The 11362-nt window shown below is 42.4% G+C and overlaps 1 protein-coding gene across 1 annotated transcript; it reads left to right on the top strand.

The window, feature by feature from the left end:
* The first annotated feature begins 221 nt into the window (after positions 1 to 221).
* Positions 222 to 1166, top strand: LOC120875968 (olfactory receptor 4S1-like). The gene is given in 1 exon segment (XM_040257704.1): positions 222 to 1166. A coding segment is annotated over 1 exon segment (945 nt).
* Positions 1167 to 11362: the final 10196 nt, after the last annotated feature.

Consider the following 11362-nt stretch of genomic DNA (forward strand, 5'->3'; position numbering starts at 1 on the left):
TCGCAGAACACTAAACTGAGCTCCCTGTGCTATATAGCAGCTTCTCACTAGCTAGCTCTTTACACATTACAGCCTATGTCATAACGCTCTCTCAGTTCCTCCCGCCCTCCCTTCCCTCCACTGTGTCCACAAGCCCCTTCTCTATGGGAAGCTTTCTTATATCCTGCAGTTTGTGTCCTTGCAGACCTAACCAGACTGTCAGTGCTCGGGGTAGACAGTCCATGGGCGTCAAGAACAACGTGACCGAGTTCGTCTTGCTCGGCCTTTACCAGAGCCAGGAGATGCAGCCAGCGTGCTTCCCGGTCTTCTCTCTCTTCCACGCGCTCACGGTCCTGGGGAACCTTCTGGTCATCGTCACCATCAACGCCTGCAAGACCCTGTGCGCTCCCACGTACTTCTTCCTCCGCCACTTGTCCTTTGCCGACATGTGCTATCCATGCGCCACCACACCCAAGATGATTGCTGACACTTTGGTGGAGCGCAAGACCATCTCCTTCGAGGGCTGCGTGACCCAGCTCTTTTCTGCCCACTTCTTTGGTGGCACCGAGATCTTCCTCCTCACGGCCACGGCCTATGACCGCTACGTGGCCATCTGTCGGCCCCTGCACTACGCGACCATCAGGGGCCGCCGGAAGTGAGGCCTGCTGGCGGGGGCCTCCTGGCTGGCTGGCTTCCTGCGTTCCACCCTGCAGGCGCTCCTCCCGGTCCAGCTGGCCTTCTGTGGGCCCGAGATCGACAGCTTCTTCTGTGACGTCCATCCCCTGCTGAAGCTGGCCTGTGCGGACACCTCCGTGGTGGGGCTCGTCGTGGTGGCCAACGGTGGCATGATTTCTTTACTGTCCTTCATCATCCTCATCATCTCCTATGTGGTCATCCTCCTGAACCTGAGAAGCTGGTCTTCTGAGAGCCGGCGCAAGGCTCCGTCCACGTGCGGCTCACATATCATCACTGTGCTGGTCCTGGTGCCCGCCATGTTCATGCACATTCGGCCCTCCACCACACTGGCCGCTGACAAACTCGTCATCCTCTTTAACATCGTCATGCCACCTTTGCTGAACCCTCTGATCTACACGCTGAGGAACAGTGAGGTGAAAAATGCCATGAGGAAGATCTTCAGGGTCAAGGGGAGCTCGGGGGGAGAAGTGAAACTACAAGGCTTCTCATGAGCCTGGACTTGGGAGACTTCCCGTCTTTGTAGCATCTAAGACGGTTTTGCATCTCTGGTCTGATGCTTGTAATGACAACTCTTGTTCTTTTTCTAATAATATTCCACTTGCCCCTCAATCTTTGCAGGTATTTATTATCTGCAATGAGTGAGGCACTGGGAATACAAATAAAAGTAAATTGTAATCACTACACTTGAGGTGGGGTCATAGTCCAGGAGGCTCATGTATGCTAAGTTGCTTCAGTCGTGTCTGACTCTTTGCAACCCCATGGACTGTAGCCTGCTAGGCTCCTCTGTCCGTGGGTGTCTCCTGGTAAGAAGACTGGAGTGGCTAGCTGTTCCATTCTCCAGGGGATCTTCCTGATCCTGGGATTGAGCCTGGGTCTCCTGCACTGCAGGCAGATTCTCTACCATCTGAGCCATAGTGGAAGCCTTTATGAGGCTCTTAGTGTGATATTTAAAGGCTCATTCAGGAAACTTATGACAGCCTGTGAATGTACAGGTATCTCATCTATAAAATGGATAATAGCACTCAATAATTCCTTTATTAACACAATAGTTGTTGAAGTTCACTTTCTCTTTGGTTATGATATTCAAGGCACTTGACTCATATTCCTCATTTTGTGCTCTCGGGAGACAGCTGAGTAAATAAATGCAGCAAGGTTAAAAGATTCACCCAAGTCACACAGTAAGTCTTGAGCAAGGGGGCAACCAGGATCGTAAATCTGCTTCCAGGGCTCTTACCACCTCCAGAGGACTCACGACAAAGCCTGAGTGCCTGGCTACCAAGCAGGATGGACCGGGAATTTTGGGGACCAATGACTGATGGTTTCCCAGAATGCTGGGGAGCAGAGCTGGGGAGAATAGGTTGTTAGCATTCCACCCAGTAGTGACCAGTCCTTTCTCCAGCAGAACAGGGGCTGTTCCCCATTAATCTTTGCTTTGTCCTAGTTACTCTAGAGAGGGCCAGTTTGTTTAGGATGGAATTTGAGGAGCAGGGTTAGAAGTCCTACTGAAGTAACCATTCATGGATCATTTAGTTCATTTGGGTCTCAGTTTCCACAGATACAAATGGAGACAGTAATAATACCAGCTTCAGAAGGTTTCAAGGGGACTTTCAGGGCTTCTTACATTCTTATATCAAAGAATGTTGTTCAGGGGTGGCTGCTACCTCTGTTCCTTTCTAATGTCTTCTAATCCCTTTTCTCTTCCTATTCTCCATTTTGTCCTTGACCGAAAGCCCTCTAATAACCATACTGATTAATCCTTCCTCACATGTCTGTTGATCACTTAGCATGTGATAGGTTTGTTCTTTTTTTTTTTTTTCCAATCTGTGTTTGTGTTTCTTCAATACAGACAAGCACCCAGCTCTTTCTCAGAAAAGTAGCTGAACTGGAGGGAACAAAACAAAGGGTTTCAAGGTGTGAGTGTGGATTGGGGTGAAGCCTGAGATGAGGTGAGGGTGTACATGAGACATGGACCCCAATATCAGTGCCCACCCCTGAATCCTTACTCCTCACACATTCTAGGTAGGGCCAGTGAAGTCTGTCCATGGGAACAGGTCTTGGACTTTCTACCGCTTCCAACATATTTTTTTTTCATTTTTGCCCTCTCTCTTTCCAAGGCAAATATTTCCTCCCATTCTGTAGGTTGTCCTTTTGTTTTGTATTATGGTTTCCTTTGCTGTGCAAAAACTTAGAAGTTTGATAGGTCCCATTTGGTTATTTCATCCCAAAGTCACAGTTCAGTTCAGTCGCTCAGGCATGTCCGACTCTTTGTGACCCCATGAATTGCAACACGCCAGGCCTCCCTATCTATCACCAACTCCTGGAGTTCACTCAGACTCACGTCCATTGAGTCGGTGATGCCATCTAGCCATCTCATCCTCTGTCGTCCCCTTCTCCTCCTGCCCCCAATCCTTCCCAGCATCAGAGTCTTTTCCAATGAGTCAACTCTGCGCATGAGGTGGCCAAAGTACTGGAGTTTCAGCTTTAGCATCAGTCCTTCTGAAGAACACCCAGAACTGATCTCCTTCAGAATGGACTGGTTGGATCCCCTTGCAGTCCAAGGGACTCTCAAGAGTCTTCTTCAACACCACAGTTCAAAAGCATCAATTCTTCGGCACTCAGCTTTCTTTATAGTCCAACTCTCACATCCATACATGACCACTGGAAAAACCATAGCCTTGACTAGATGGACCTTTGTTGGCAAAGTGATGTCTGTGCTTTTGAATATGCTCTCTAGGTTGGTCATAATTTTCCTTCCAAGGAGTAAGCGTCTTCTAATTTCATGGCTGCACTCACCATCTGCAGTGATTTTGTAGCCCAAAAAGATAAAGCCTTACACTGTTTCAACTGTTTCCCCATCTACTTCCCATGAAGTGATGGGACCAGATGCCATGATCTTCGTGTTCTGAATGTTGAGCTTTAAGCCAACTTTTTCACTCTCCACTTTCACTTTCATCAAGAGGCTTTTTAGTTCCTCTTCCCTTTCTGCCATAAGGGTGATGTCATCTGCATATCTGAGGTTATTGATATTTCTCCCGGCAATCTTGATTCCAGCTTGTACTTCTTCCAGCCCAGTGTTTCTCGTGATGTACTCTGCATAGAAGTTAAATAAGCAGGGTGACAATATACAGCCTTGATGTACTCCTTTTCCTATTTGGAACCAGTCTGTTGTTCCATGTCCAGTTCTTTTTTTTTTTTTTTTTAGCATATTTATTGATTTATTTTTGTTGTTGGAAATTTATTTTTTTAAATATAAATTTATTTATTTTAATTGGAGGCTAATTACTTTACAATATTGTATTGGTTTTGTGATACATCAACATGAATCCGCCACAGGTATACACGTGTTCCCCATCCTAAACCCCCCTCCCACCTCCCTCCCCGTACCATCCCTCTGGGTCATCTCAGGGCACCAGCCCCAAGCATCCAGTATCATGCATCGAACCTGGACTGGTGATATGTTTCATATATGGTTCTAAGTGTTGCTTCCTGACCTGCATACAGGTTTCTCAAGAGGCAGGTCAGGTGGTCTGGTATTCCCATCTCTTTCAGAATTTTCCACAGTTTATTGTAACCCACACAGTCAAAGGCATTGGCATAGTCAATAAAGCAGAAATAGATGTTTTTCTGGCACTCTCTTGCTTTTTCCATGATCCAGCGCATGTTAGCAATTTGATCTCTGGTTCCTCTGCCTTTTCTAAAACCAGCTTGAACATGTGGAAGTTCATGGTTCACGTATTGCTGAAGCCTGGCTTGGAGAATTTTGAGCATTACTTTACTAGCGTGTGGGATGAGTGCAATTGTGTGGTAGTTTGAGCATTCTTTGGCATTGCCTTTCTTTGGGACTGGAAGTCCCAGTCACAAGCACTGTTCAACTTACACAAATCAACAGACACAAATCAACCAATGTGATGCACTTCATCAACAAAAGAAAAGATAAAAACGACATGATCATTCATTAGATACAGTGAAGCATCTGATAAAATTCAGCATCCATTTATGATAAAAGCTCTCACCAAAGTGGGTATATAGGGAGCATATCAAAATATAATAAAAGCTATTTACAACAAACTCTCAGCCAACATAATACTTGGTGGTGAAAAACTGAGTTTTCTTGTTAAAATCTGGAAAAAGACAAGGATGACTACTCTCACCACTTGTTCCACATTGTATTGAAAGTCCTGGTCACAGTCTTCAAACAAACAAACAAAAAATGAAATATTACTCAGCCATTAAAAAGAATACATTTGAATCAGTCCTAATGAGGTGGATGAAACTGGAGCCTATTATACAGAGTGAAGTAAGCCAGAAAGAAAAACACCGATACAGTATACTAATGCATGTATATGGAATTTAGAAAGATGGTAATGATAACCCTATATGTGAGACAGAAAAAGAGACACAGATGTATAGAACAGACTTTGGGACTCTGTGGGAGAAGGTGCGGGTGGGATGATTTGAGAGAATAGCATTGAAACATGTATATTATCATATGTGAAACAGATCGCCAGTCCAGGTTTGATGCATGAGACAGGGTGCTCAGGGCTGGTGCACTGGGATGACCCTGAGGGTTGGGATGGGGAGGGAGCTGGGAGGGGGGTTCAGGATGGGGAGCAGATGTACACCCATGGCTGATTCATGTCAATGTATGGCAGAAACCACTACAGTATTGTAAAGTAATTAGCCTCCAACTAAACTTTAAAAAAAAAAAAGGAAAGTTATCCAAATTGGAAAGGAAGAGGTAAAACTATCATTATATGCAGATGACATGACACTCTGTAGAAAATCCTTAAAACTCCACACAAAACCCATTAGAACTGACAAATGATTTCAGCAAGACAGCATATAAAAGAATATAGGAATCTATTGCATTTCTTTAGATGAACAATGAAATATCAGAAAGAGAAAGTAAAAAAACAATCCCTCTTAAAATTGCATAAAAAAATATCATAGGAGAAAACCCGACCAAGTAGGTGAAAGACTTATATGTTGAGAACTATAAAACACTGATAAGGGAAATTGAAGATGATTCAAAGAAATGAAAAGATATCCCATGCTCCTGGGTTGGAAGAATTAATATTGTTAAAATGGCCACATCACCCAAAGCAATCTACAGACTTAATGTGATCCTTATCCAATACATGACATTTTTCATGGGACTGAACATACGGAAGTCCTCTGCTTTCATTGTATTATTGTTGATTGTCCCTGTTAGTATTAGCTTACCATATAGGATTGGCCAACTATTAGTATGAGTTTTTCCACAAAATCTTATGGAATGAACTTTTTGGCCAACAAAATATTTAGGTGCTTCACTGTTAGTTGCATATATATTTACAAATGCTACACCTTTTTGATGAATTGACCACTTTATTATTATTTAATGACCTTCATCTCCTATTCCAGTTTTTACCCTAAAGTCTACTTTGTCTGATATAAATATACTGCTATTCTTCCCTCTTTTAGTTTCAGTTTTCATGAACATTTTTTTTCACCCCTTTACTCTTGAGTGTGGTGGTGGTTTAGTCACTAAATCATGTCTGACTCTTGTGACCCCATGGACAGTAGCCTGCCAGGCTCCTCTGTCCGTGGGATTCTCCGGGCAAGAGTACTGGAGTGAGTTGCCATTTCCTTCTCCAGGGTATCTTCCCAACCCAAGGATTGAACCCAGGTCTCCTGCATTGCAGGCAGATTCTTTACCAACTGAGCTATGACGGAAGACCTACTCTTGAGTGTAGATGTTCCTAAAGCTGATAATGGGTATTGTGTAACAGCATATAACTGAGTCGTCGTCTTCTTTTTTTTTTTTTTTTTTAAATCCTTCCAGTAAATCTGTGCCTTTTGATTGGAGAATTCAATCCACTTATCCTTACAGCAGTCATTGAAATGTAAAGACTTACTATTGCCATTTGATTGTTTTCTGGCTGTTTTATAGTTGATTTTTGATTCTTTCGCTAACTACATTTTTGAATTGGTAACTTTGCATGGTGTTACGCTCTGATTTCCTTGCCTTTATTCTTTTTGAATCTACTGTGGGTTTTGCTTGTGATTACCATGAAGCTTACATGAAACAGCAACACAGTATGTTGATGGCAGCTTAATTCAGTTGCATACAAAAACTCTACCCTCTTACGTCTCCTTTGGTGTCTTTAATGTTGTAATATGCCTCTTTTTATATTGCATATTCTTTCACAAATCACAGTAGTCATGGTTATTTTTGATACTCATGTCCTTTAACCTTTATACTAGAGTTAGGCGGTTAACACACCATCTATTACAGTATTAGCTTTTCAGAATTTGACTGTACATTTTCTTTACTTAATGTGTTATATATTTTTCATATATTTTCCTGTTCTACCTAATGTTCTTTTATTTTAGCCAAACTGTCAGTATTTCTTGTAAGATAGATGGAATTGAATTTTTTTAGCTATTTGTCTGAGAAAGTCTTTTTTTCCTTTATTAGCGAGTGATAACTTTTCTGGATAGATTATTCTGTGTTGGAAGTTTTTTTTTGTTGTTCAGTAATTTCAGAATATCAATTCACTTTCTACAGGCCTCTAAGATTTCGGCTGAGAAATCTTTTGATAATCTCATGGAGCTCCTTTGCAGACTTCGAACTTCTTTCCTCTTGCTGCTTTTAGGATTCACTCTTGGTTTTTACAATTTTATTATAATGTGTCTTGAGAAGGTAATTTTGGATTGGCATAATGAGTTTTGTCTGCCTCTTGCCCCGTACACCTGTGGATGAGACTCTTCTCAAGTTCCTTGGCATATGGAGCTGGATCCCACATGTCCCATAGATGGACTTCTTCATGGGTAGATGCCAAATATTTATTGTTAAATGAAGGGAGGAGACAAAAGTGAGGGTGTCTTAAGCCACCATGCTGCTGCTGTCACTATATTTTCAGACATTTGAGGCAATTCATTCCTTCTGTTTTAAGGCTTCTTTAGCCGGTTTTGCTTAATAGGTTTTGCTTACCAGGCACAGTACTTGGCACAGTATAGCTGCTTAGTAAATATTTGTTACATAGATATTGTCTGTAACATAGCACCTCTCCTATTTTTTATGCTAAATATGCTTATATGGTTGACTCTTGAAACACGTGGATTTGAACTATGCAGGGCCACTTATATGAGGATTATTTCCAATAAATATATTGAAAACATTTTGGAGATTTGTGACAGTTTGAAAAACTTTAGAGGAACCATGTAGCATAGAAATACCTTGAAAATTATGAAAAAGTTAGGTATGTCATTAGTAAAATACATGAATAGATATGAATCTACTTTATCATTTGCTACAATTAAATATATACAAGCAGTGAAAATTTGTCAAAAATATGCACATTTAATACTAATATTACTTAAATATTGGAAGCTTTTATGTAATTATTTGCTAATCTTCTTAGTGCTTTTTTCAATATAGAGAATAACGATTAATTAGGGTTTGCCTTCTCAAAGCGATTGCATTAATATCTTTAAAACAATCTTAAAATATGTCATTATAATTTTCTCCTTAATTATTAGTTGGAATTTCTCATCTTGTTTCAGCTTTAATTTTACTCAAGACTGCATTAATGACCTGCATGAATAGCACTGGTGTAGAGTACATTGATTTTGCAAAGTGCCTTTATGGCATTGGTAAAACATTTTGTGTAGGGTCAAAGCCGATTAATAAACTCATATGCAATCAAAGTCCAGTTTTAATAACACCAATTCAGATTGTTTGCCCTCTTTAATAGGGTATCTGAATAGCAGCAGCATTGTGATTTGGCTCAGATAAGCTACACTGTGGAGGCTATCCTGTGCATTATAGGATGTGTTTCCTAGCATCTCTGGCCTCTGCCCACTGGATGCTGATAACACCTCCTCCCTTGCAGGTTGGTACAATGAAAAATGTGTCCAGATATTGCCAAATATACTCTTGAAGGCAAAAACTGCTCAGGCTGAGATCTGCTCTTCTGCACCCTCATCCCCACCAAAGGCCAGTAGAAGTGCTATCTCAGTTTACTGACACCACCCGTATTCCTTGGACCCATCCTTTGAACGGTGTCATTTCATGTAAAGTCACATGACTGAGTTCATGATAAGACCTGGATCTGACTGACCTCTAAACAGCATGGAGCCCCATAGCCTAAGTACCCTGTGAATCCTGGGTGAAATTAATTTACCATTCCCTATTGATTTCTGAAGTTATGTTACCTGCGAGGAAGTTTGAGATGTTTGTATCCAGGTCCTGCTTCCCATGAGGTAGGTGCCTGATTAGGAAGGGGCCAGGCATGGGTCTCTGGGGACCAGTCTTCTCTCACTTGATCACCATGCTTTCCTCCCTGGTACCTCTCAGCTACGTGAACTCAGGCTGAGCCACCAGAATTCTTATATTTCTAGGGAACACAAGGGAGGCAAGTCTAGTGTGCTCTTGTTTTATTTATTTATTTTTAAAATATAAATTTATTTATTTTAATTGGAGGTTAATGACTTTACAATATTGTATTGGTTTTGCCATACATCACCTTCTGGCTTAGTCTCAACATTCCCAAGCCTGAGGCTGCAGAGAAGCGGATTCTCTATCTGGCGAATCCCGAGATGTATGATCTCTGGCTGCTTGGCCTTAATGGTTTTAGACTGAATAACTGGGAAACTGCATAATCGAGGGGATGTTCTTGGGGTATTATTTGCCTCTCTGTGGTCAGAACAGAAAAAAGAATTGTGGTGAGGCAATAAAGCTACAGAAACACTGGGGTGAGTTTTATTTTGTGAGCATGTGATGGTTGCCATTTCACTTTGAAAGCAAAGGGAATATTGTAAGACATCCATGGCATTTTACAAAGTGCTCCACATTGATCTGGTCTCTGCCTGAGGCAAGCACTGTGCTAGACACGGGACACAGGGATGGAGAATATTTGGTGTTCATCCTTTATTCTTTCAACATTTAGTGAACATTTACAATGTACCAAATACTGCGCTCAGAAGCTGGGAAAGATCTATATTGCTGCTCATTCTATGCATATTCAGTGAGTACTATATTGTGGTGGATATTCAGCTGGCACCAGAGATGGAGTGTTGAGCAGCTTATAATCTCTGCCCCAGTAAATTCACAATTTAGTGGAGCAGATGATCACAGAACACAATTATAAGTCAGTGTGTAAAATGCTGTGATTTCAACATGTCTCAAGAGAGGAGGGATCACTGACTGGAAGGGTCTGTAGATTGGGAAATGGATTTCCTATCTCTGAGAAGCTTCCAAGGCAGCACAGTGTACGAATACTTAACTTCTCCTGGGATGGGCTAGGAGGGGGATATGTGGCATCTGATTGTGAGGTAGGTTTTATCTCCATGGAACAGTGTGGCTTTGAGTCTCTGAGAGGGTAGATAACTTTCTAGATTAGTTACCACCTGTAGTAATTGGAATGTGAACCTAGGAGTCCAGCAGTGGTTTCTTCTAGGAGTGATTTGGTAAAATTATCAAAAGATCTGAGGGTTTAGTGATGGTCTCTGCCTTCTCCTGGTCTCTGCAATCATCAACTCTATTGGTGGTTTCCTTGTAGTGGTGACTTGTGATAGTCTGCAATCACCTGTCCCAATGTTCAAGGAAGGATGCTTTGTGGTGTGAGTGGATGTCACATGACTCCTGGTCTCAGGTGCCCTGAAGTCCACCTGCAGGAGGGACCATGTTGATATAGTTTGAGCTCAGTGACCTTGACCACATCCAGCATAGGTGAAGATGGTCTGCTAACCAGTCAATGCACAATCGTGGCGATGCTTTGAGGTGTTGGAAGGCCTGCCTGTCGTAGTCGGCATTTTGGGTGGAGAGGTGGTTTGTACTTCTCTTGCCACCGAGGGACAGAAGCCTGAAAGAAGTGAAGGTACCTGTAAAGAGAAGAATCGTGAATGGATTGAACTGGAACTTTTGAAAGGAACTAGGTCCCCTGGTGACCGAATGTAGAAGCAGATCATTAGGTGGAGAAGCAGAAATGAGAGAGCGTGCTGAACGTCCAGGGAAATTTCTTCAGAAGACCCTGAGGGTATATGGGAAGGTGAGACTCCTATTCTGAAACCCAGAAAGGGAGAGGAGCAAAAGGAAGTAGAATGAAGGAAATCTGCAGACAGAAGACAGAAGCACTCAGTGGCAACAGAGACAGTTATTATGGACGCAGCAACGCTATACCTGCTGCCCTACATGATCCAGTGAGGCAATCAGTCTCCCAGTAGACTTCTCCTAGTTCAGCCTCTAGTCCACTAGTCCAGTTTCTGCATGCCAGGTGATTCTGCCTTTGGGTCCACTAACACTTCTGATGATTCCTCATTGTCTGTTGAGCAAACCCCGGAGTCCATAACAGTCCTTTGTGAATTGGTACTAGATCCTGTCTCCAACTTTATGGTTGCTATTCTTCACTTTACTCCAGCCTCGCTCAAATTTTTATAGCTTGCATTTCCTCCACGGCTTCCTTGGAGTGTTCTTCCCTTCTTTTCTAAATAACTAACTCCTACTTGTCATTCAGTATCCAGCTCACAAGCATCTCACACTTAAAACAGATTGTTATGTAAATTTCCCACTTAATGTAGGAGTCTTGTTTCCGGTCATTTCAGATCACCCTTCCAAATTCCTGCCTCCTGGTGGCTACGTCATGGCTCCCGTGCACAATGTGACAGAATTCCTTTTCCTGGGACTTTCTCCCAATCCAGAGGT

This window comes from Oryx dammah, unplaced genomic scaffold (assembly GCF_014754425.2).
Source record: "Oryx dammah isolate SB20612 unplaced genomic scaffold, SCBI_Odam_1.1 HiC_scaffold_17, whole genome shotgun sequence".
Taxonomy (NCBI): Eukaryota; Metazoa; Chordata; class Mammalia; order Artiodactyla; family Bovidae; genus Oryx; species Oryx dammah.